At 37.6% G+C, this 27,524-nt stretch overlaps 1 protein-coding gene across 2 annotated transcripts in view; it reads left to right on the forward strand.

Moving 5' to 3' along the window:
* The window catches only part of DCK (deoxycytidine kinase), a 37,938-nt gene extending 13,630 nt beyond the window's left edge, over positions 1-24,308 (forward strand). Inside the window, exons 3-8 of one of the 2 annotated variants that reach the window (XM_054554038.2) lie at positions 981-1,070; positions 15,580-15,773; positions 16,772-16,919; positions 19,028-19,143; positions 19,879-19,969; positions 22,748-24,308. In XM_054554038.2, coding sequence (XP_054410013.1) covers positions 981-1,070; positions 15,580-15,773; positions 16,772-16,919; positions 19,028-19,143; positions 19,879-19,969; positions 22,748-22,774 — 666 coding nt within the window. In that variant the 3' untranslated portion in view covers positions 22,775-24,308. The remainder of the gene's footprint in view (positions 1-980; positions 1,071-15,579; positions 15,774-16,771; positions 16,920-19,027; positions 19,144-19,878; positions 19,970-22,747) is intronic. The other variant, XM_002814838.4, reaches the window with a different exon arrangement.
* Positions 24,309-27,524: the final 3,216 nt, after the last annotated feature.

Consider the following 27,524-nt stretch of genomic DNA (forward strand, 5'->3'; position numbering starts at 1 on the left):
TTTTGGAGAAATGAGAATTGAAATTGAAAGCAAGGCCAGATGTGGTGGCTTATGCATGTAATCCTGGAACTTTTTTTTTTTTTTAAGTGACAGCAAGTTTATTAGGAAAGTAAAACAATAAAGAATGGCTACTCCATAGGCAGAGCAGCCAATCCCAGCACTTCGGGAGGCTGAGGCCAGAGGATCACTTGAGCCCAGGAGTTTGAGACCAGCCTGGGCAACATAGGGCGACCCCGTGTCTACAAAAAATTTAAAAATTAGCTAGGTGTGGTAGCCTGCACTTGGGGTTACAGCTACTTGGAAGGCTGAGGTTGGAGGACCGCTTTAACCCAAGAAATTGAGACTGTAGTGAGCCATGCTCATGTCACTGTGCTAGCCTGGGTGACAGCAAGACCCTGTCTAGAAGAAAAAAGAAATTGAAAGCAGTAAGGCAGAAACCTTAAAAATGGAAATGTATGCTAGCAACTTTGATCTGAGGAAGACAGAAAATTGAAAAAAAAGTATCTAAAAAAATTTAGCTGTTGGTATAAGGAATTCTGGGAATAATAATTGAATATTTAAAATGTAAATCACATATGCAAAGAGGAATCACTAGCAAGATATTCCATGGACTTTGAGAATATACGGTTTTGAATAACCAAAAATACTTTTTCATATACCTTCTATTTGCCAGGCATAGCTAACTTTAGACCTAGGGCCTAATTCAGTACACCCCAAACCTTAGGATATCCAGGACTAAATCTTAAAGGGGCTTTCTTCCCATATAGACCTCATTATCTTAAGAAATTGATGTTTTACATCTGATTTTTGGGGAAAGGCAAGGTTAGTCTACAGTAGAATTTTAAAGTGGGTAAATTTGTTTATTTGATTCTTTTTAAAAACATTTTTGACATATGATATATCTGTAGAAAAGTAGGTGAAAGCTAATGTACAGTTTGAAGAACAGTTTTAAAGTTGACATCTTTATAACCATTATCCAGGTCAAGAAATACGACATCATCATTCCAGAAATCCCTGTTCGCCTTCTCCAATCGCAATATCTTCTTTCCTACGTTACTACTCTGCTAGGGGTAATTACTCCCATTCTTTTGTGATAATAATTTTTCTGCTTCCTAAAAATTGTTTGAGCATACATGAATGTACCTCTAAGTATAATTTAGTTTTGTTTATTTTTGAATGTTATATAAGTGGAATTACATTGTTTGCCTTTTTTCCTCTCACTTTTATTTAATACATTTATGAAATTTGTCCATATTATATGCAGCTGTAGCTTATTTTCAGCTATATAGTATTGAATTTTGTTTTTTAAAAATATTCTTTTTTTTGAGACAGGATTTCACTCTGTTGCCCAGGTAAAGTGCAGTGGTGCAGCCATGGTTCACTGCAGCCTCAACCTCCCTAGGCTCAGGTGATCCTCTCTCCTCAGCCTCCTGAGTAGCTAGGACCATAGGCCACCACGCCTGTGTGCCACCATGCTTGGCTAATTTTTGTATTTTTTATAGAGACAGGGTTTTGCCATGTTACCCAGGCTGGTTTCAAACTCCTGGGCTCAAACAATCTGCCCATCTCAGCCTCCCAGAGTGTTGGGATTACAGGCCTGAGCCACTATGTGGGGCCTATAGTATTTAATTTTATTCATCTATCACTGTTTGTCCATTTTATACCTTTAATTGACTTTTGAGTGATTTCCAATTTAGTTGCTTATGTAAACAGCATTGCTCTGAACATAAATTCACCTGCATACATGCAAAAGTTTGTAGGAATAAGAAGTAAATTTACTGGGAATGCTTATGATGTCTGTTTTCCAAACTGGCTTTCCAATTTTCTCTCCCCCCAGTGTAATCAAGCTCTCATTAATCCATGTCTTTGCCAGCATTTAGTAGTGTCTGGCTTTCTCATTTTTGTCATTCTGCTGAGTGTTTACTATTTTTTTTGTTTAATTTGTATTTCCCCGCTGGCTAATGAGGCTGTGTTCCTTTTCATATGTTTATTAGTCATTTTGATTTTTGCGAAGTGCCCACTTGGGTCCTTTTGCCCATTTTCCTCTGAGCCATCTGTCTTCTCTCACTGCATTTTTTATGTAGCTTTTCGCTGAAGTACCTACTCAAGTTTGCTTACCTTTTGAAAGGAGAGACTTGAGTTCTAAAAGCAACTCTTCTTCCTTTTATTTCTGGGGTCTGCTGTCAGTGCAGTTATCCTCAGGTATTAGATAGAAACTGACCAGATTAAACCAATGTTGGAAAATAGAGGGTATTCTTAAACAGGGTATTGGACTAGGTGACCTCCATTTAAGGTCCGTTGACACATTTGTCATTTGACTCTCAGCATGCCTCACATTAACCAAGGGCACAGAAACTGACATATAAAACCAAAATGCCAAAAATTTTAATTTGCAGAAAGAAATGTAATCATTCAGATAATTGAATTTAGATCAGTTTATTCTTTATTTGGTTCATAATTCTCAACCAGTGGAAGGAAGTCATAAGAATGTCTGAGAGCTAAACAGTTTGAACACATGGAGATAGAGTGTGGAAAAATAGTTAACAATAACTGGGAAGGGTAAGTGGAGGGGAAGATGAAGAGGAGTGAGTTAAAGTGTACAGATATACAGGAAGCTTGAAGAAATAATTCAGTGTTTTATAGCAGAGTAGAATGCAAAAATACATTGTACTCAGGTGATGGACACCCTGAATACCCTGATTTGATTACTGCATATTATATACATGTACAAAATTTCTCATGTATTCCATAATTTGCACACACGAGAAAGAATCTCAAGGATTTGGGTGCTTTTTAAAATAACAATCCCTTGGAGGTTCAAATATGTGGGATGCCTCATAGTTAAAAGTCATCACCCTAGTGAATTACTGTTAACTGTTGGGAGTATACTGAACTCTTAGGTTGCAGAGAAGTTGAAAAACATTGCTTTCGTATATAAGACAAGACAATTTATAATAAGGTTGTTGAGCTTGGAATCAGAGCCCAGAGGGATTAGTTAAATCATGTTAATCAGACTGTGTCATCAGACGGTGATGCATTAATACATTTGTCTTCATTTTAAGACTTAATGGCTTTCTGAATCTGATACCCATGTTTATGGGATGGGACATTTTCTTTCCATATACTAGATTCAGAATGCCAAACTGGCCATTCTTTATAACTAGCATGCAGGTGATCCTATTATTATTAACATATTCTTTTATCAGGCAGTTTATTGTAAATTGTAATCTGGTCATGTCTTCATGATGTTACAATTTGATTACCTTTGTTAGAGTTTGTTGCACATTCTTGGAAGGTAGCTTCAGCTGTTTTGTGTGTATGGGGGACTGCTCCGTTGTTGAGATATAGTTGTGGAATATGAGGATGGTTGGGTGGGTGGCTTCCCTGTATCTTTGGATATTTTCTTCCACTAAACTCAAGAAGCGAGATTTTATTTCTTCATCCAGTAGTCCTTCTTCCCCAGACTCATCCTTGATCTATTCCTTGAGGTTATAGTATGAATCACCCACTATTCAAATGTCAATTTTTCTTAGAATGCTGTTAGTGATGAGAAGTGACTGTTTTCAGATCTAACCTTGGCAAGGTCAGTCCTACTTTGGATGTTCTTGTTTCATCACACTTCTTGGCATTTGTAGATTTGGAAGAATTGGGCCATTGGTACCTCTGATCTCTTCGTTTAGCAACTTACTGTGCACCCATATGCTTAGCTTTTGCTGTTTTAGCTTTTTTTTTTTTTTTTTTTAACCTGCCACCTAGTGGCCGAAATGTTGCTGTACTGTTGATAAGGTACCACTAATTTTGGCAAAATAGTAAGAGGCAAAGCACCAAAGAAGATTATGTTCTCTCCCTTCTCCAAATCTCTCTTGGTGAGAATGATCTTTAAAACATACCACTCAGATTATTAGCAATCTTGGTATGGAACGTTTTTAAAAATAATAATAATGTACTTTATATGGTGATTTATGTTATTATTTAGGCCCAAAGCTTTGATTTAATTGTTTCCTTTTAGCTTATTTTTGAGATATGCAGGCTGTTAGGAAGCTGTCTCTGTCTTGTTTTTTCATTGAGCTGAATTCTGTTGGAGGATCACTATTATTAATTGTGAAGTACTATTTTACTTTAAATTTAAAAAATTAAGATATTTTTATTTTTAATTTACAGATAAAAATAATATTTAATTTTATATTATATTTATATATAAATCATATGTAATATAAAATTATATACATAATATAAATTATATATAATATAAAATTATATACATAATATAAATTATATATATAATATAAAAATTATATTTATGGTATGCAACATGATGTTTTAAAATATGTCTACATTGTGGAATGGTTAAACCAAGCTAATTAACATACTTATTACCAGTACTATTTTACTTTTATCCAATACTTCTTACCACTAATAAGCCACTGAAAAACTAGTAATTGTGATGAAGAAGGTGTAAACCATACTTATTTATGACAGAACAGCATATTTTTTACTTTTAATAAGTCATTCTTTTTTTTTTTTTTTTTTTGAGACGGAGTCTCGTTCTGTCGCTCAGGCTGAAGTGCAGTGGTGTGATGTTGGCTCACTGCAACCTCTGCCTCCCGGGTTCAAGCGATTTTCCTGCCTTAGCCTCCCAAGTAGCTGGAGCTGGGATTACAGGCATGTGCCACCACGCCCAGCTAATTTTTGTAATTTTAGTAGAGATGGGGTTTCACCATGTTGGCCAGGCTGGTCTTGAACTCCTGACCTCAAGTGATCCACCCATCTCAGCCTCCCAAAGGACTGGGATTACAGGTGTGAGGTCTCTGTTTTTTTTTTGAGACAGAGTCTTGCTCTGTCCCCTAATAAGTCATTCTTGAAAATTAGTTAAGAATGCTTGATAAAGCGCTTCCACTTGTACCTTTTGAATTGATGTGATAACTTTTGTTGGCTTGTATTTTTTTGAGTCTTGCTTTATTGCCCAGGCTGGAGCGCAATGGTGAACTTCAGCCCACTGCAGCCTCTGCCTCCTGGGCTCAAGTGATTCTCCCACCTCAGCCTCCTCAGTAGCTGGGACTACAGGCCCACGCCAACATGCCCGGCTAATATTTGTATTTTTTATAGAGATAGGATTTTGCCAATGTTGTCCAGATTTGTCTCAAACTCCTGGGATCAAGCAATCCGCCTGCCTCCGCCTCCCAAAGTGCTGGAATTAGGTGTATGAGTCATCATGCCTGGCCTGTTGGCTATTTTATAATTATCTTGTTTGGTAGACTCTGATCTTTTACAGTTGAACTTAATTCAACTCTTTTGCAATGTTTATAAAGATTAGACCTAGAATTAAAAAATAAATGATTTTATAGCTGACCTTGATATTTCTGTTTTTCACTTACCTTGGCAATAATCTGTACTTCCTATAAAGCAATGAAATATTCTTTCATAAAGTGACAATGGACATATATTATAGAGAACAGAATAAATGTTATTCATAATCCTACCACTCTGTATGTATCTTTTACATAGTTGAAATAATAATGTAATAGATTAAATTTTGGTGGAGGTGATATGTAATTTAAAAAGTATTATAAAGTAATACCTGTTTACTGTTTGAAGTTAAGAAAATATTAGAAATTATCAAAAGAGGGGACTAAAACGTACCTATAACCTCATTATTCAGAGATAACCATAGATCTTACTTGAAAGAACAGTATACAGTTTTGTATTTTGTTTCTTCCCCACCCCCCACAATATTTATATGTCAGGAGTCTGAGATCCAACTGCAAGGCGGCAGCGAGGCTGGGGGAGGGGCACCCGCCATTGCTGAGGCTTGGGTAGGTAAACAAAGCGGCTGGAAGCTGGAACTGGGTGGAGCACACTGCCGCTCAAGGAGGCCTGCCCGCCTTTGTAGACTCCACCTCTGGGGGCAGGGCATAGCTGAACAAAAGACAGCAGAAACCTCTGCGGACTTAAATGTCCCTGTCTGACAGCTTTGAAGAGAGTAGTGGTTCTCTCAGCACGGAGTTTGAGATCTGAGAACGGACAGACTGCCTCTGCAAGTGGGTCCCTGACCCCCGAGTAGCCTAACTGGGAGGCACCCCCCAGTAGGGAGAGACTGACACCTCACACGGCTGGGTACCCCTCTCAGACGAAGCTTCCAGAGGAACGATCAGGCAGCAACAATTCCTGTTCAGCAGTATTCGCTGTTCTACAGCCTCCACTGCTGATACCCAGGCAAACAGGGTGTGGAGTGGACCTCTGGCAAACTCCAACAGACCTGCAGCTGAGGGTCCTGACTGTTAGAAGGAAAACTAACAAACAGAAAGGACATCCACACCAAAACCCCATCTGTACGTCACCATCATCAAAGACCAAGGGTAGATAAAACCACAAAGATAGGGAAAAACAGAGCAGAAAAGCTGAAAATTCTAAAAATCAGGGCGCCTCTCACCTCCAAAGGAACACAGCTGCTCGCCAGCCACGGAACAAAGCTGGATGGAGAATGACTTTGACGAGTTGAGAGAAGGCTTCAGATAATCAAACTTCTCCGAGCTAAAGGAAGAAGTTCGAACCCATTGCAAAGAAGCTAAAAGCCTTGAAAAAAGACGAATGGCTAACTAGAATAACCAGTGTAGAGAAGTCCTTAAATGACCTGATGGAGCTGAAAACCATGGCACGAGAACTACGTGATGCATGCACAAGCTTCAGTAGCCGATTCGATCAACTGGAAGAAAGGGTATCAGTGATTGAAGATCAAATGAATGAAATGAAGTGAGAAGAGAAGTTTAGAGAAAAAAGAGTAAAAAGAAACAAACAAAACCTCCAAGAAATATGGGACTATGTGAAAAGACCAAATCTACGTCTGATTGGTGTACCTGAAAGTGATGGGGAGAACGGAACCAAGTTGGAAAACACACTTCAGGATATTATCCAGGAGAACTTCTCCAACCTAGGAATGCAGGCCAACATTTAAATTCAGGAAATACAGAGAACACCACAAAGATACTCCTCGAGAAGAGGAACTCCAAGACATATAATTGTCAGATTCACCAAAGTTGAAATGAAGGAAAAAATGTTAAGGGCAGCCAGAGAGAAAGGTCGGGTTACCCACAAAGGGAAGCCCATCAGACTAACAGCAGATCTCTTGGCAGAAACTCTACAAGTCAGAAGACAGTGGGGACTAACGTTCAACATTCTTAAAGAAAAGAATTTTCAACCCAGAATTTCATATCCAGCCAAACTAAGCTTCATAAGTGAAGGAGAAATAAAATCCTTTACAGACAAGCAAATGCTGAGAGATTTTGTCACCACCAGGCCTGCCCTATAAGAGCTCCTGAAGGAAGCACTAAACATGGAAAGGAACAACCGGTACCAGCCAGTGCAAAAACATGCCAAATTGTAAAGACCATCAAGGCTAGGAAGAAACTGCATCAACTAACGAGCAAAATAACCAGCTAACATCATAATGACAGGATCAAATTCACATATAACAATATTAACCTTAAATGTAAATGGGCTAAATGCTCCAATTGAAAGACATAGACTGGAAAATTGGATAATTGGATAAAGACTCAAGACCCATCAGTGTGCTGTATTCAGGAGACCCATCTCATGTGCAGAGACCCACATAGGCTCAAAATAAAGGGATGGAGGAAGATCTACCAAGCAGATGGAAAACAAAAAAAAGGCAGGTGTTGTAATCCTAGTCTCTGATAAAACAGACTTTAAATCAGCAAAGATCAGAAGAGACAAAGAAGGCCATTACATAATGGTAAAGGGATCAATTCAACAAGAAGAGCTAACTAACCTAAATATATATGCACCCAATACAGGAGAACCCAGATTCATAAAGAAAGACCTTAGAGACCTACAAAGAGACTTAAGACTCCCACACAAGAATAATAGGAGACTTAAACACCCCACTGTCGACATTAGACAGATGAACGAGACAGAAAGTTAACAAGGATATCCAGGAATTGAACTCAGCTCTGCACCAAGCGGACCTAAAAGACGTCTACAGAACTCTCCACCCCAAATCAACAGAATATACGTTCTTCTCAGCACCACATTGCACTTATTCCAAAATTGACCACAAAGTTGGAAGTAAAGCACTCTTCAGCAAATGTAAAAGAACAGAAATTATAACAAACTGTCTCTCAGACCACAGTGCAATCAAACTAGAACTCAGGATTAAGATACTCACTCAAAACCGCTCAACTACATGGAAACTGAACAACCTGCCCCTGAATGAATACTGGGTACATAACGAAATGAAGGCAGAAGTAAAGATGTTCTTGGAAACCAATGAGAACAAAGACACAACATACCAGAATCTCTGGGACACATTTAAAGCATTGTGTAGAGTGAAATTTATAGCACTAAATGCCTACAAGATAAAGCAGGAAAGATCTAAAATTGACACACTAACATCACAATTAAAAGAACTAGAGAAGCAATAGTAAACACATTCAAAAGCTAGCAGAAGGCAAGAAATAACTAAAATCAGAGCAGAACTGAAGGAGATAGAGACACAAAAAACCCTTCAAAAAATCAATGAATCCAGGAGCTGGTTTTTTGAAAAGATCAACAAAATTGATAGACCGCTAGCAAGACTAATAAAGAAGAAAAGAGAGAAGAATCAAATAGACTCAATAAAAATGACAAAGGGAATATCACCACCGATCCCACAGAAATACAAACTACCATCAGAGAATACTATAAACACCTCTATGCAAATAAACTGGAAAACCTAGAAGAAATGGATAAATTCCTGGACACATACACCCTTCCAAGACTAAACTAGGAAGAAGTTGAATCCCTGAATAGATCCATAACAGGCTCTGGAATTGAGGCAATAATTAAGAGCCTACCAACCAAAAAGAGTCCAGGACCAGATGGATTCACAGCCGAATTCTGCCAGAGGTACAAGGAGGAGCTGGTATCATTCCTTCTGAAACTATTCCAATCAATAGAAAAAGAGGGAATCCTCCCTAACTCATTTTATGAGGCCAGCATCATCCTGATACCAAAGCCTGGCAGAGACACAACCAAAAAAGAGAATTTTAGACCAATATCCCTGATGAACATTGATGCAAAAATCCACAATAGAATACTGGCAAACTGAATCCAGCAGCACATGAAAAAGCTTATCCACCATGATGAATTGTGCTTCATCCCTGGGATGCAAGGCTGGTTCAACATACACAAATCAATAAACATAATCCAGCATATAAACAGAACCAACGACAAAAACCACATGATTTTCTCAATAGATGCAGAAAAGGCCTTTGACAAAATTCAACAACTCTTCATCCTAAAAACTCAATAAATTAGGTATTGATGGGATGTATCTCAAAATAATAAGAACTATTTATGACAAACCCACAGCCAGCATAACACTGAATGGGCAAAAACTGGAAACATTCCCTTTGAAAACTGGCACAGGGATGCCCTCTATCACCACTCCTATTCAGCATAGTGTTGGAAGTTCTGGTCAGGGTAATCAGGCAGGAGAAGGAAATAAAGGGTATTCAATTAGGAAAAGAGGAAGTCAAATTGTCCCTGTTTGCAGATGACATGATTGTATATTTAGAAAACCCCATCATCTCAGCCCAAAATCTCCTTAAGCTGATAAGCAACTTCAGCAAAATCTCAGGATACAAAGTCAATGTGCAAAAATCACAAGCGTTCTTATATAACAATAACAGACAAACAGAGAGCCAAATCACGAGTGAACTCCCATTCACAATTGCTTCAAAGAGAATAAAATACCTAGGAATCCAACTTACAAGGGATGTGAAGGACCTCTTCAAGGAGAACTACAAACCACTGCTCAACGAAACAAAAGAGGACACAACAAATGAAGAACATTTCATGCTCATGGATAGGAAGAATCAATATCGTGAAAATGGCCATACTGCCCAAGGTCATTTATAGATTCAATGCCATCCCCATCAAGCTACCAATGCCTTGCTTCACAGAATTGGAAAAAATTACTTTAAAGTTCATATAGAACCAAAAAAGAGCCTGCATTGCCAAGACAATCCTAAGCAAAAAGAACAAAGCTGGAGGCATCACGCTACCTGACTTCAAACTATACTACAAGGCTACAGTAACCAAAACAGCATGGTACTGGTACCAAAACAGAGATATACACCAATGGAACAGAACAGAGCCCTCAGAAATAATACCACACATCTACCACCATCTGATCTTTGACAAACCTGACAAAACCAAGAAATGGGGAAAGGATTCCCTATTTAATAAATGGTGCTGGGAAAACTGGCTAGCCATATGTAGAAAGCTGAAACTGGATCCCTTCCTTACACCTTATACAAAAATTAATTCAAGATGGATTAAAGACTTAAATGTTAGACCTAAAACCATAAGAACCCTAGAAGAAAACGTAGGCAGTACTATTCAGGACATAGGCATGGGCAAGGACTTCATGTCTAAAACACCAAAAGCAATGGCAACAAAAGCCAGCATTGACAAATGGGACCTAATTAAACTCAAGAGCTTCTGCACAGCAAAAGAAACTACCATCAGAGTGAACAGGCAACCTACAGAATGGGAGAAAATTTTTGCAATCTACTCATCTGACAAAGGGCTAATATCCAGAATCTACAATGAACTCAAACAAATTTACAAGAAAAAAACAACCCCATCAAAAAGTGCGCCAGGATATGAACAGACACTTTTCAAAAGAAGACATTTATGCAGCCAACAGACACATGAAAAAATGCTCATCATCACTGGTCATTAGAGAAATGCAAACCAAAACCACAATGAGATACCATCTCACACCAGTTAGAATGGTGATCATTAAAAAGTCAGGAGACAACAGGTGCTGGAGAGGATGTGGAGAAATAGGAACACTTTTCCACTGTTGGTGGAACTGTAAACTAGTTCAACCATGTGTAAGACAGTGTGGCGATTCCTCAAGGATCTAGAACTAGAAATACCATTTGAGCCAGCCATCCCATTACTGGGTATATACCCAAAGGATTATAAATCATGCTGCTATAAAGACACATCCACACATATGTTTATTGTGGCACTATTCACAATAGCAAAGACTTGGAACCAACCCAAATGTTCATCAGTGATAGACTGGATTAAGAAAATGTGGCACATATACACCATGGAATACTATGCAGCCATAAAAAAGGATGAGTTGATGTCCTTTGTAGGGACATAGATGAAGCTGGAAACCATCATTCTCAGCAAACTGTCACAGGGACAAAAAACCAAACACTTCATGTTCTCACTCATAGGTGGGAATTGAACAATGAGAACACTTGGACACAGGAAAGTGAACATCACACACTGGGGCCTGTCGTGGGGTGGGGGGAGGGGGGAGGGATAGCATTAGGAGAAATACCTAATGTAAATGGCGAGCTAATGGGTGCAGCACACCAACATGGCACATGTATACATATGTAACAAACCTGCACGTTGTGCACATGTACCCTAGAACTTAAAGTATAAAAAAAAAATTTATATGTCAGGGCAATTAAAATTGTCGTTAAAAATTTACTGTAAATGATTTTTAATGGCAGCCTAATTTATTGTATGCATGTAATATTATTAATATAAATGCCTAATAATAGTGGAATGATAATCTATTTGCTTAGCATGGTGATAAATACCTTTGTGGTTAAATCTGTATTCTAGATTCTTTCTTTCTTTTTTTTTTTTTTTTTTGAGACGGAGTCTCGCTCTGTCACCCAGGCTGGAGTGCAGTGGCGCCATCTCAACTCGCTGCAAGCTCCGCCTCCCCGGTTCACATCATTCTTCTGCCTCAGCCTCCCGAGTAGCTGAGACTACAGGCTCCTGCCGCCACGCCCCGCTATTTTTTTTTTGTTATTTTTAGTAGAGACAGGGTTTCACCGTGTTAGCCAGGATGATCTCGATCTCCTGGCCTTGTGATCCACCCGCCTTGGCCTCCCAAAGTGCTAGGATCACAGGCGTGAGCCACCACGCCTGGCCTAGATTATTTCTTTAAAGTAAATTTTCAAAAGTGGAATTAATTGGGCCAAAAGGTACAGATTTTTTTCCCCACAAATGTAGCTAAACTGCTTTCTATCTAACCATGTTCTACCAATTTGTATTTAATTTAGTTTCACTGTCACGTTCATATTTTTTATCTGGATAGTTTGCAGAGGGGAAAACTTGATAAAATTAACATTCAGTTTGGTAAAGATGATGCACAGTATTTTTTAGATTTTTTTTTTTTTTTTTTTTTTTTTGAGGCAAGAGTCTTGCTCTGTTACCCAGGCTGGAGTGCAGTGGCACAATCTTGGCTTACTGCAGCCTCCACCTCCCAGGCATAAGCAGTTCTCCCACCTCAACCTCCGGAGTAGCTGGGATTACAGGTGCACGCCACCATACCTGGCTAATTTTTGTATTTTTTGTAGAGACAGGGTTTCGCCATGTTGCCCAGGCTGGTCTGGAACTCCTGAGCTTAAGTGATCTGCCTGCCTCGGACTCCCAAAGTGCTGGGATTACAGGCCTGAGCTGCCTCACCTGGCTGGATAAATTTTTAATATTCTTAACATTTATAATTGCATACAAAAAACCCTAGAAATTTGTCTCAAATTTCATGCATAGGATCAAAAGAAAATGTTTTATATGACTCATAAGTTATCCTGAGGAACCAGATAATGATACCCTGGCTTACTGTTAATTTTCTAATTTGTTACACTTTAAACTAAGAGATAATAACATCTTCATAGCTGAAAATTCTATTTCAGATTTTTGATTCTGTTTGAATTTACATATTTGTATTTTTAGAACTAGTTTATTATTTTTTTGTTAGGTGATGAATCAAGATTGGTTCTCTTAAGTTATTTTAATATAGTAAACTTTGAAATTGCTTTGGGCAAGAGAGATTATATTTATTGAGAAATTAAAATAAAAGGAGGTATGGTCTTTTTTAGTGATTAATTTTTTTATTGTGGCAAAAATATAAATTTTATCATCTGAACCATTTTTAAGTGTACAGTTCAGTAGTTATTATAAGCATATTTAGGTCATTATGAACAGATCTCCAGAACTTTAGCCTCCTGAAAAGATCCAGAGATCCCTGGAGCTTCTCCTACTATACTTTGAAGAACCTCTATCTTAGAGAATATATTATTTCATCTGGAAAAGACAGACTCAGAACTCTAGAAATAGAGTCTTTTAAAAAATATCATCTAAAAGATTTATAATTCTTTTATCATCTTATCTGGTCTGTGTACATATTTCCCCATTGTCTAATAATGTTTTCATAATTTTTTGAAATTAGGAGCCAAACAAGGTTCACACACGTTACATTTGGTGGTTGATACACCTTTTACTTTTTTTGAATTTATTTTTCTGAGATGGAGTCTTGCTCTGTCACCCAGGCTGAAGTACGGTGCACGATCTCAGCTCACTGCAACTTCTGCCTCCGCAGTTCAAGTGATTCTCCTGCCTCAGCCTCCCGAGTAGCTAGGATTACAGGCGCGTGCCACCACGCCTGGCTAATTTTTTATATTTTTGGTAGAGACAGGGTTTCACCATGTTGGCCAGGCTGGTCTTGAACTCCTGATCTCAGGTGATCTGCCTGCCTCGGCCTCCCAAAGTGTTGGGATTACAGGCGTGAACCACCGGGCCTGCCCTTGATATGCCTTTTAAATTTTAATCTATTGATTGTCTCTTTGTTTATAATTTATTTGTTGAAGAAACAGCGTCATTTGTTCTACATAATTTTCCTCATTCTGGTTTTGGCTGAGTGTATCTCTGGTAAAATTTAACATATTTTTCAGTTCTCTGTATTTCCAGTAAATTTATAGGTAGAGACAGGCTTGATTAGATTTACTTTCAATTCTTTTTTGGCAAGATTCCTAGTTGGTGATGTGTATTTCTTTACATCAAGAAGATGTGTTTTGTGATGTTAAAATCAAACAGTTTAGCTGTTGTCAGATTGATTCATCCGTTGTAAAATTCCCAATTAACTTTTCTCTAATGATAGCATCTATTGCTAATTGTTGCCTCATTGCAGTATATTAGTAGGTGTTGTAAAAGGTGATATTCCTTCGTCAGCCTTCTGAATTTATTGGCTGGGATTCTTCAGGAAAGAAGACCTCTTCCTCATATACCACTTTATTACCCTGAAAGTATTTATACAGGAAAGGCCAAAATAAAATGGGACTTTTTTTTCTTTTTACCTACATATTCCCAGAATAATTAATTTGTGCCTTAGGAGCCTCAAAACATGACTAGAGTTTTGTTTGTTTGTTTGTTCAGTATTATAAACTCATGGATTTTTGCCTCCCATTCATTTTCGATGTTCAAATTATTCTTTCTTTGACCAGTGGCAGCTTATTTATGTTGGCTCCTTTGTCCTTGACACAATCCCAGTGGTCAGTAGTAGTTTCCTAAGATTTAGAATCAGAATTCTAATTCTTCCCCAGATTTAGAATCAGAATTCTAATTCCTTTCAGTGGGAAATGGTATTTAGAGATTATAATCTGGGTGATATTTTTGTATATTCCTACAACGTTGTCATTGTTTATAGGCCTTTTGATGGACAGAACTAGGAAAACTTTATAGAAAGAAAAATAATTCATGTGTTCCAGATGCTATTTCTAACTCAGATAAAAGATGATAAGAGTTTTTTACTTCATTTTAAAATTTACATTTGTATTTTTCCTCAACATGTAAATGTGGTTCTAACAATAAGATTATTGAATTGCAAAATCTGGGGCAGGAACTATTGTATTAAATTAGAAGATTGGAGGGTTACAAATACAAATGCTTAAAGGGGCCAGACAGCCAAATGAATATATCAGCCCTGTTATGAAAATCATCCGGGAATGGTGGGGATTAATAAGCTGGAGAGCATATATCCCATCTAAAGGAGGCATCTGTGACTTGACTCTAGCTGATTTTTGCCAAGAGGGAATATGGGCATGGTACTGCTTGGTTTTTTCATTTTTAAAAAGAAGATGTAATCTCTGCACTTTGGGAGGCCGAGGCAGGTGGATCATGAGGTCAGGAGATGGAGACCATCCTCGCTAACATGGTGAAACCCTGTCTCTACTAAAAATGTAAAAAATTAGTTGGGCATGGTGGCACGCGCCTGTAGTCCCAGCTACTTGGGAGGCTGAGGCGGGAGAATTGCTTGAACCCGGTAGGCGGAGGTTGCAGTGAGCTGAGATCGTGCCCCTGCACTCCAGCCGTGGCAACAGAGCAAGACTCCATCTCAAAAAAGAAAAAAAAGAAGATGTAAATCCAAATATTTTATGTGAAATTATTTAGCTTTTAAATATTGACAATAATATTGACAAACTAAATCAAAGTTTTAAAAAGGCCTTTTGGACCAAACAATGATTTCTTCCATAGGTTATTAGTTTGTAACCTCTTGTGAGAAAGATCTAAGGATTTTTCCAGACCTCAGACAATCTGAAAAATATATTGGGAAAGAGTATGAGAAAGGGAACTTAATCATCTTGGTTTTGCTAATCGTGATTGCATTTATTTATCTGAGTTTTATTTTTTAGCCTTAAAAATTAAAATAGCCCTATTGATCATTAATTTTGCTCTTTATTTCTTTTTGCACATTCAAAATAGGAACTTACAACGTCTCAGAAAAATGGTGGGAATGTTCTTCAGATGATGTATGAGAAACCTGAACGATGGTCTTTTACCTTCCAAACATATGCCTGTCTCAGTCGAATAAGAGCTCAGCTTGCCTCTCTGAATGGCAAGCTCAAAGATGCAGAGAAACCTGTATTATTTTTTGAACGATCTGTGTATAGTGACAGGTATGTATAAATAGCTTGTATGTGGCCATTTGAAGTTTTTATCTTAGAACTGGACTTTTTTTTTTTTTTTTTATGTTTCCTGGGAATTAGTAATAATGAATGGCTGAGTTGGGGATTTAAGATGGAAAATGACATTTAAATCCCTCAGCAGTCTGGTACTAATGGCATTAGGGAAGTTATTGCATTTATAATCCCCAGCTTCCATAGAAACTGTTGGGAATATGATGTTGCCCATCTCATTTAAATTTGCAGAGAAGTTGTTTTTCCCTCTAACCCTTTTAAAATTCTCGTCTGCTCTGGTTAAATCTGGATCTATATCCTAGACTCTTACCTGGAGCAAGAAGATAAAAGTCTCTAAGGGGCCTTAGAATTGCCCTACTTATGCTAGGATTCTTTTGACCTCCAAAGTTAGCTCAGAATAGAGGTTCTCAAACATTTTGATCTCAGGACCCTTTTCAATTCTTAATAACTATCGAGGTGTCCAAAGAGCGTGTCCTATTGATACTTACATTACTAGAAATTAAGATGCACAAAAATGATTTAAAATTAGCAATAATAAATTCATTACATATTAATATAAATACATTTGACAAAAAGTTATATTTTCTAAAATAAAAAGTAGCTAGAAGAGTATCATTGCTTTACATTTTTGCAGATATCTTTAATGCCTCACTTATTAAAAGACAGCTGGATTTTTATTTATGCTTCTGTATTTAATCTGTTACAGTATGTTTGTTTGTTTGAAGTATATTGGTATATGAAGTAATCTGGCCTCTCACAGAATCCCTTAGAAGATCTTGGGGACTTAATGGGGTCCTCACTCCATATTTTGAGAACCATTGGCCAAAACATGATGGAAAGACTCCTGTCTTTTTCTGCTTTCCACGGCACTATGTGCCTCTGGATTTAGGAGAATGTTTCATGTTCCTGTTCTCTTTCTTATTTCTTTGTTGGTTTTTTTTGAAATGATACATGTGTTGATGAAGACTCTCTTTTAGGTATATTTTTGCATCTAATTTGTATGAATCTGAATGCATGAATGAGACAGAGTGGACAATTTATCAAGACTGGCATGACTGGATGAATAACCAATTTGGCCAAAGCCTTGAATTGGATGGAATCATTTATCTTCGAGCCACTCCAGAGGTAAAACCCAATAAAAATGTGTTTCATTGAAAATTTAAAGAAATATTTAGAACTCTTTTCAGTGGTATGTAATGAGGGCAATTTAGTTTAACTCCAGCCTCCCAACCTCCCACTCCCCACCTCTAAATTAGAAACTTGTAACTGTGTAGATAGAAGCATTCTTTTTTCTCAGCAAACTGGAATCTCAGACTGGGCAAGTTGCTTTTTTAGGCTCTTTGTGCTTCCTCAATTCTTTTTTATTTTACTCATTATTTCTTCCTAACATTTGCAGACTCTTCTCATTCACCACAGTTAAAGTAATGAATGTGATCAAGCAGCTCCTAGAATATAGGCTTCATGAGGTGGGATCTTGGGTATTTTGATTACTGTTGAATTTCCAGTGCCTAGAACACCCAGTGCTGGGCACTGTTGGAGCATATAGTAGGAGCTCAGTAAATATTTACTGAATGAATGGCAATGTTGATGGAGGTCCATATCAAGAAATCTTTTATTATGGTTGTTTGTGCCTTGGAATGAGTGGATAATGGCAGCTATCATTGGGAAAAGACTTAGAGGACCCTTGCCATTTTCCATTAAGGGAGCTCACTTGAAAAGGTGCTTTTTGTGATAGGTTGTAACATAGCTATTCTATTTACATATGATGTGATATAGTGAATACAGGATGACCAAATAGATGCCTTTCATAAAACTAACGTAAATATTAAGATCTTACATTTAATCAGAAGCTTTCTGGTTTTGGTGCGTGCATTTCTATTGTTTCTGTTTTTTAATTCTCATTTTTTCCTTAAGTCACAGGGTAGGCACTGATGAATGTAAATGTCATAACTTCTGGCCTAAAATTAGAATACTGTGTTGCTGTCGAAGCTGGGTTTTCAAAGAAATTAGATTTTCTATTCCAACGGATGATTTTGTTCTTCATTAAGTAAAGATTTTATTCTTCATTAAGCAAGGATTTAGCAATTTTTTAGCAATTTCAAAAGTGAATTTTGAAATTCACTTTTATTTTTGAAATTTTTTTTGTTTTTAATTACAAAAAAAGTAAATAAAAATGTGAAAAAGAACATAAGGAATACGAATAATTTCATTTGGCTTGAAACATTTATAGTCACTATTAAGCTAGAATTTAGCAAATATAATAATTTTGAAATTCACTTTTATTTTTGAAAAGGTTTCTTAAAGTTATGAAAATAGTACAAACACCAAAAACGTAAATAATACTAATAATTTCATTTTGATACTGATAATTTCATCAGTATTGTTTCTGATATCTTTGGATGAAAGGATTGTTTAATTATTGAAAAGAGAATTTAGAGTAGAGTTTGAAACACAGTTTGTATGCTGCCATGGTCTTACGCATGTCATTTAGGTTGGAGGCTTTTATTTCTTGGAATGCATGAAGAGTTTCTCAGGGTATATGAGCCCCCACAAATTATACGCAATTTTTTATGTATGTGTGCTTTTGGGGGACCGTAATCTAGAGCTGCACTGTCCAATGTGGCTATTTAAATTTAGGGTTATTAAAATTAAATAAAATTTAGAAATTTAGTTCCTTGGTCACCACACTAGCCATATTTCAAGTGCTTAAAAACCACAGGTGGCTAGTGGCTACCTTATTTGATAATACAGATATAGGACAGGCATAAAACATTCCAAAGTTGTTTTGGTTGTGCTGGTATAGAGTTTTCATCACATTAAGAACCGCTGTCTTTAGTGGTTTTATGTGAACTGAACATAGATATTTTGTAATCAAGTTTGGTTAACAGCAAAGTAAGATTATGTTTATAGATTGGCATACCTTTTAGCTGTTGTCTCTGAACATTTTAAGTAGATGTTTAATTTTTTTTCTCCTTTTTATCAAACTTAGTATATTTCATGTGTGGATACCAAAAATTTATAGACTTATTTTTGAAAGTACTGCTTGGCTTAGAGCCACCAAGTGGCTGAAAAGCTCATGGAGGGAAAAATGAATTATTTCAACTTTTAAGAAGTAATAAGTAGAGATTTTGGCTAGCATGAGTAGAGAGACACAGAAAAGAAAATTTTGATGGCAGCAGACGAGAATAATTGTTCCTTGCCTTTTTCTTCCATCTCTTATTACTTGCTTTTAGAAATGCTTACATAGAATATATTTACGGGGAAGAAATGAAGAGCAAGGCATTCCTCTTGAATATTTAGAGAAGCTTCATTATAAACATGAAAGCTGGCTCCTGCATAGGACACTGAAGTAAGACTTATTTTTATTTACTATTCATTTTAAATACCTTTGTTACCTTTATTAAATTTTAATCTAAACTTTGGAAGATATGACTAACAATATGTAAAATTTCCGGTCATTTTGCTTATTAGTATCTTCCAGAACTAGGTGTAGATTTTCATTCTCTTGATTGCAATGAGATCCTATTTCCTTAAAGTTTTTATAACTAGTATCCCTTGGTGGTATTGATAGCGTAATATGTGAAATTTCACTTTAAGTGATAAAGTAGGAAATATATCTGTACATTATTTAGGTACTCTTTCAGAAAGAATTTTGACTTGGGAGATTGTATAGCATGGTTGTTGAGAGGATAGACTTTGTTATTAGTCAGATCTTGGCTCAAGTCCAGTCTTATTGGTGCGTGACCTTGGATAGCCTCTGAGCTTCAGAATGATAATTCTGAGCTTTAGTTTTCTCATCTTTAAAATGCAGAAATTCCTACTTTATTGTCTGCTTTTTGTTTTTGAAGAGAATCATATGTTACAGTACCCAGCTGTATATATTTTGTACCTAAGTTTTTGGGCTCCATATGGTAAATCTAGATGAGAAAGAAGGGGCTGCCAGATGAAGTACTACAAAGAAACTTTAGTGTAAATGATTGGCAACATTTTGATTTTCCAAGGACATACGAATGAATTTTTAATGTTTCTCTCTTTTTTTTTTGTTGCATTTCTGATTATTTTATTAATCTCTCTTTTTAAACAGAACCAACTTCGATTATCTTCAAGAGGTGCCTATCTTAACACTGGATGTTAATGAAGACTTTAAAGACAAATATGAAAGTCTGGTTGAAAAGGTAGATTTAGACAGACTACAAACAAATATTTGTTTTTTCTAAAAAAGTGTACTGAGTGGTGAGAAAACAATTTTCTAACAGAAAAGCTTCCATAAAGTTACATTAAGAAACAGTTAAGAGCTTTAGAAGATTTTGGACTGTTTAAGATTCCAGTCCTGACTAAATTCTAGCTTTGTGGCCTGAGCTAAAATAAGGATCCTTCGGAATCTCAGAATCTGACAGATCTCTTAGAAAAAAATTAAATAAATAAAAATAAAATAAGGATTTTTTTTTATCTTTTAGTGCCTCTATCTGTAGGATAGGGAAAATCATAATAACAAAAATTCTTTCTCACCCCCTTTTTCTCTGCTTTGTCCCCATTTCTTCCTCTCTTCCCTACACCACCAATCTTTAGATACTTTAATAATAAACTGCTTGTGAAATTAAATTTATCTTTTTCAACTAAATTCAATATGGAGGATATTTAAAGTTATAGGATATGGATCTCATCTATTTTTACGTTGGCTAAAGTCTTGAGATTAAGGGATTTTAGTTTCGAGTTTCATTTGGGATCGTGTCAAGGATTAATTGACATTGCTTAATCATTGAGTCATTCTCTTAATCACAGTTCATTTATTGCCCAAATCACTGGGAGTTGACCATATTCTGTTAAGTGAGTGGTGCCCATATTGATAAAGGGAATGGGTGAGAATTTATTGATGAGTATTTGAGAGAGAATAGTAAGGGAATTTGTATAACAAACATCCCTATACCCATGTTGATAACTGAGTGATTAAGCTATAAAGAAGAAAGCACAATTTGTTTGGTTTAGTTTTGAGAGAAATTTGATTTTTCCTTTCTTTTGTGGCATAATGTCTGCTGTTTAATAGAGACTTGACATTCATAAGGGATATATCAAGGATTTTGAAAATCTTGACATTTTATGTAACTACTGTAGCGTATACATGTAGTTGTTTTTCCCATGGTGTGAACTAAAGCTTATCTGGAAAATTCCAATGACCTCTTCATACTACTAATGATGTTAAAAATATAGGATAAATTCACTTATAATACTATTAAATGAAATTGTCAGCATTAAATATTAACAGCCAACCATCAATTTAACTGACTTTGTAAATCACTTTTTAATTTTATCTAACACTTCTTTGTTTTGACCAAGAATCATTTCACATTATTATATTTACTTTTATTAATAATGCTAGCAGTTGACTTTCTTTTTAAGGTATTTTTACAAGGCAATAATTTTTGTCTCTTGAGAATTATTGAGTAGCCTAGAATATGTAGAGAACAAGCATATTCTTACATTATGGTCAGTAGGCTAGGTTCATTGACTCCTTATATGATTTTCTCCACACACTGACATTGCAAAGTATGTGATTCACATATGTGCTTCAGAAACATGACAAATCTACTACATGTTTGATCTTCAAAGTTGCTTGAACTATTGTGCTTATTAATGTTATCAGTGTTAAAGCTGCATATGTCAGTGGTCTATGATATTTAAATAAAGAGATTATAAAATTGGTGTTACAGCTATTTTAGAACTATATCTATCTTAGATTGATAGATGCAGTGGCTCACACCTGTAATCCCAGCACTTTGGGAGGCTGAGGTGGGAAGACTGCTTGAGCCCAGGAGTTCCTGACCAGCCTGGGCAACATAGTGAGACCTCATCTCTATAAAAAACAAACAAGAACTAGCCAGACATGATGGTGTGCACCTAGCCAGGAGTTCAAGGCTGCAGTGAGCTTTGATTGCACCACTGTTATCAGCCTGGGCGACAGAGCAATAAATAACTCCTAAAATGACCTTTTAGGTAATTCATCTTTTACTACTGAAGTATTTAACAATATTTCTTTTTTTTTTTTTTCTCGAGACAGTCTTGCTCCATTGCCCAGGCTGGAGTGCAATGGCACAATCTTGGCTCACTGCCATCTCCACCTCCCAGGTTCAACCAGTTCTGCCTCAGCCTCCTAAGTAGGTGGGATTACAAGTGCACGCCTCCATGCCTAGCTAATTTTTTTTTTTTTTGAGACGGAGTTTCTCTCTTGTTGCCCAGGCTGGAGTGCGATGGAGCGATCTCAGCTCACCGCAACCTCTGCCTCCCAGGTTCAACCAGTTCTGCCTCAGCCTCCCGAGTAGGTGGGATTACAAGTGCACGCCTCCATGCCTAGCTTTTTTTTTTTGAGACGGAGTTTCGCTCTTGTTGCCCAGGCTGGAGTGCGATGGCGCGATCTCGGCTGGGCGCGATCTCGGCTCACCACAACCTCCGCCTCCCAGGTTCAAGCGATTCTCCTGCCTCGGCCTCCCTAGTAGCTGGGATTACAGGCATGTGCCACTATGCCCGGCTGATTTTGTATTTTTAGTAGAGAAGGGGTTTCTCCATGTTGGTCAGGCTGGTCTCGAACTCCTGACCTCAGGTGATCCGCCCACCTCGGCCTCCCAAAGTGCTGAGATTACAGGCATGAGCCACTGCACCTGGCCTATTTTTGTGTTTTTAGTAGAGACGAGGGGTTTCACCATGTTGGCCAGGCTGGTCTGAAACTCCTGACCTTAAGTGATCCACCCACCTCGGCCTCCCACAATGCTAGAATTACAGGCATGAGCCACTGCGCCCGGCCTTAACAATATTTCTTTGGAAAGTAAATGCAATGGCATTGTGATAGTTACTTATACAACTGGGGTCTTCAACTATTATATACTTTTAAATGAAGATGAATATTAGATACCTCAAATTAGTCAAGGAATTATACTGATTTTTTTTCTTCCTTTCCTCAGGTCAAAGAATTTTTGAGTACTTTGTGATCTTGCTGAAGACTACAGGCAGCCACATGGTTCCAGATACTTCAGCTTTGTGTATCTTCGTAACTTCATATTAATATAAGTTTCTTTAGAAAACTCAAGTTTTTAACCATTTTTGTTTTAAGGAAAAAAGATTTTTAAAATGAATCTTATGCAAAACTTTTTGACCAGTTTCTTTTCTTTTCTTTTGTTTTTTTTAAAAAAGACATTTAAAGACAAAGACATTATTTCTCATAGCAGGAAATGTAGAGGTAGATGGTTCCAGTATCAGCATAGTGGCTAAACTACATTATAAAAGATCCAGCTTCCTTCTGTCATTCCCCTCTTTTGTCTTCCTCAGCAGGTTGGCTTTTTTCCCTGGTGCCTCTCACCTCATTGGTGACCAACTGAAAGCTTTAATGTTACATAGTAAATGGTAGTGTGTCCTGTGTAAATTAGTGTACCTATTAAGAGTTGCAAAGTGGAATTAAAGGAATCCCTAGAATAAGGATTCTGAAGTTTTATTTTAAATTATTATCTTCTTAACAGTTTAGTCCCACCTCTTACTTCCTGCCTCAGTCTGCTTTCTCTACTGTCTGGATTAATTAGGCAGCCTGCTATAAAGTTAAAGTCACACATTTCTATTTTGCAAACATTGTGATTACTCTTTGCTTTGTAGTTTCCTTTGCTTTGTAGGGTTCTGCTTTAAGTTTTTCTCTTTTTCAGACAAATTACTGATAAAAATGATATTGCTCTATATGTAATATATCCTGAAAGCATTATTTTTTGTTGAATAGGAAATAAAATTAATGAAGACAGAGGCTAGAAAGCATCCATTAATTAATGAGACACACTTAACTACTTATCTCTAAACCATCTATGTGAATATTTGTAAAAATAATGCATGGATTCATCTTAGTTCTGTATATAAATATATTTTCTTTCTAGTTTGTTTAGTTAAGGTGTGCAGTGTTTTTCCTGTGTATTAAACCTTTCCATTTTACATTTTAGAAAATTTGATGTATTTTAAAATAAGGGGAAGAGTCATTTTCACTTTGAAACTACTATTTTTCTTTCCAAGTCATTTTTGTTTTTGGTTTCTTATTCAAAGATGATAATTTAGTGGATTAACCAGTCCAGATGCACTGATCTTTGCAAAGGGGACTTAATTTCAAATCTGTAATTACCATACATAAACTGTCTTATTATACGTATGCATTTTTTTAGTTTGTTTTTGTTTGGTATAAATTGATTTGTTTACTTAATTAAATATTTCTTAAGTATAAACCTCATGAACTACAGTGGAGCTACCCTCATTGAAATGTAATTTCAGTTCTAAAAAGATGTAATAATCATTTTAGAATTAAAATTTATTCTACTTTTAAATAAATTATGAATATTAAAGGTGAAAATTGTATAAATTACTTTGATTCCATTTTTAGTGGAGACATATTTCAGTGATTTTTAGTAACCTTTAAAAATGTATAGTGACTTTTAAAATTTGTAGAATTGAAGAGACGCTAATAAAAATTTATTATTTATTTGTCATGACTCAAAAGTTGTCTCAGTGTGGTGGTCATAAGAGAATTGAGCCTAATGGTGGTCTGGATTATCTCTTAGATCTATTACCTACATCATGTCTTCCATTAGAATTTATATATTGCTCTTTATAGTTTGCTCTCCTAGAAAGGTAATTAATAATACAAGACTTATTTTTCTCATCCAGAATTTTCTCTTCTGCTATGCCTAAAACTTGAAACTTATACTGAGCCACCTAGAACTTAAGTCTGTCATATGTTAAAGAACAGAGTTGTAAAATGTTTCTAAAATAGAGATATAGATGTTATTGCCTTAGAAAAATGCTAGATACATTGCAACATTAAGGTGTATATAAATTCTGGTAAATAATAGCCTTCTTCATTTGACTAATTTACCTCTTCTTTTAATTTTTTTTTTTTTTTTTGAGAGAGGGTCTTGTTCTGTTGCCTAGGCCGGAGTACAGTGGCACAATTATAGTTTACTGTAATCTTAAACTCCTGGGCTCAAGCAGTACTGCTTCAGCCCCTTAAGTAGCTGGGACTACAGGGCTTTCACCACCATGATGGCTAATTTTTAAAAATTTTTTTTTGTATAGAGGGAGTATTGTCCAGTCTGGTCTCAAACTCCTGGGCTCCAGTGATCATCCTGCCTTGGCCTCCCAAAGCGCTGGGATTACAGGCACGAGCCATTGTGCCCTGCGCTGAAAGCTTTTTTTGAAATAGCTTTAGACTCATAAAAGTTGCAAGAATATTACAGAGTTCCTGTTTACCTGTCACTCAGTTATTTCCCAATGATTATTTAACGATAATATTTTATCAAAACAATTAACTTTGGTGTACTACTATTAACTAAACTACAGACCTAATTTGGATTTTACCAGTTTTATGTCTTACTTTAATTCATAAACTTTAAAGCATCTTTGGCTGACTCTCTTTTTGGACTCAGCCCGCCTGCACCCAGATGAAATAGCCTTGTTGCTCACACAAAGCCTGTTTGGTGGTCTCTTCACACGGATGCGAGAGACGTTTGGTGCCAAAGACCCGGGTCAGAGGGACTCCTCTGGGAGACCAGTCCCCTGTCCTCACCCTCACTCTGTGAAGAGATCCGCCTACCACCTTGGGTCCTCAGACCAACCAGCCCAAGAAACATCTCACCAATTTCAAATCCGGTAAGCGGTCTTTTCACTCTCTTCTCCAGCCTCTCTCGCTACCCTTCAATCTCCCTGTCCTTCCAATTCCAGTTCTTTTTCCTCTCTAGTAGAGACAAAGGAGACACATTTTATCCGTGGACCCAAAACTCCGGCACCGGTTATGGACTCAGGAAGACAGTCTTCCCTTGGTGTTTAATCACTGTGGGGATGCCTGACTGATTATTCACCCACATTTCATGGGTGTCTGATCACTGCAGGGAAGCCTGCCTTGGTCATTCACCCACATTTCCTTGGTGGCAAGTCAATTGCGGGGACGTCTGCTTTGGTTGCTCACCCACATTGCAGCCCAGGGCTGCTCGCCCACCCGCTTCCCCGTGTCGCTACCTTTCTCTTTAAACTTACCTCCTTCACTATGGGCAACCTTCCGCCCTCCATTCCCCCTTCTCCCTTAGCCTGTGTTCTCAAGAACTTAAAACCTCTTCAACTCACACCTGACCTAAAACTTAAAGGCCTTATTTTCTTCTGCAATACCACTTGGCCCCAATACAAACTCGACAGTAGTTCCAAGTGGCCGGAGAATGGCACTTTCGATTTGTCTATCCTACAAGATCTAGATAATTTTTGTTGAAAAATGGGCAAATGGTCTGAGGTGCCTGATGTCTAGGCATTCTTTTACACATTGGTTCCTCCCTAGTCTCTGCTCCCAATGCGACTCATCCCAAATCTATCTTCTTTCTCTCCTGTCTGTTCTTCAGTCTCCACACCAAGCTCTGAGTCCTTTGAATCCTTTTCTACGGACTCATCTGACCTCTCCCCTTCTCCCCACGCTGCTCCTCGCCAGGCCGTGCCAGGTCCCAATTCTTCCTCAGCCTCTGCTCCCCCACCCTATAATCTTTCTATCACCTCCCCTCCTCACACCCGGTCTGGCTTACAGTTTCCTTCCGCAACTAGCCCTTCCCCACCTGCCCAACAATTTCCTCTTAAAGAGGTGGCTGGAGTTAAAGGCATAGTCAAGGTTAATGCTCCTTTTTTCTTTATCCGACGTCTCCCAAATCAGTTAGTATTTAGGCTCTTTTTCATCAAATATAAAAACCCAGCCCAGTTCATGGCCCGTTTGGCAACAACCCTTAGATGCTTTACTGTCCTAGACCCCAGAGGAAGGCTGTCTTATTCTCAATATGCATTTTATCACCCAGTCAGCTCCTGACATTAGAAAACTTCAAAAATTGGAATCCAGCCCTCAAACCCCACAACAGGAATTAATCAACCTCACCTTCAAGGTGTACAATAATAGAGAGGAGGTAGCCAGACAGCAACGTGTTTCTGAGTTACAGCTACTTGCCTCCGCTGTAAGACAACCCATAACCATGTCTCCAGCATACAAGAACTTCAGAACATCCAAGCCACAGCTCCCAGGGGCTCCTTCAAAACATCCTTGTGGACCTTGCTTCAAATGCCAAAAGCCTGGCCCCTGGGCCTCAGAATGCTCGCAGCCCAAGATTCCTCCTAAGCCATGTCCTGCCTGTGTGGGCCCCCACTGGAGGTCAGACTATCCGACTCACATTGCCGCTGCTCCTAAAGCCCCTGGAGCCCAAACCCAATGTTCCTTGGCCGACTCCTTCCCAGATCTCCTCGGCTTAGTTGCTGAAGACTGATGCTGCCCGATCACCTCAGAAGCGTCCTGGACCATCACAGATGCTTTGGGTAACTCTTCCAGTGGAGGGTAAGTCTGTCCCCTTCTTAATCAATATGGAGGCTACCCACTCCACATTACCTTCTTTTCAAGGGCCTGGTTCCCTTGCCTCCATAACTGTTGTGGGTATTGACGTCCAGGCTTCTAAGCCTCTTAAAACTCCCCAACTCTGATGCCAACTTGGACAACATTCTTTTATGCACTCCTTTTTAGTTATCCCCACCTGCCCAGCTCCCTTATTAGATCGAGACATTTTAAATTATCTGCTTCACTGACTATTCCTGGGCTACAGCCACACCTCATTGCCACCTTTTCCCCCAGTTCAAAGCCTCCTTCGCATCCTCCCTTTGTATCTCCCCACCTTAATCCACAAGTATGGGACACCTCTGCTC

Source organism: Pongo abelii, chromosome 3 (assembly GCF_028885655.2).
Source record: "Pongo abelii isolate AG06213 chromosome 3, NHGRI_mPonAbe1-v2.0_pri, whole genome shotgun sequence".
NCBI classification, from domain to species: domain Eukaryota; kingdom Metazoa; phylum Chordata; class Mammalia; order Primates; family Hominidae; genus Pongo; species Pongo abelii.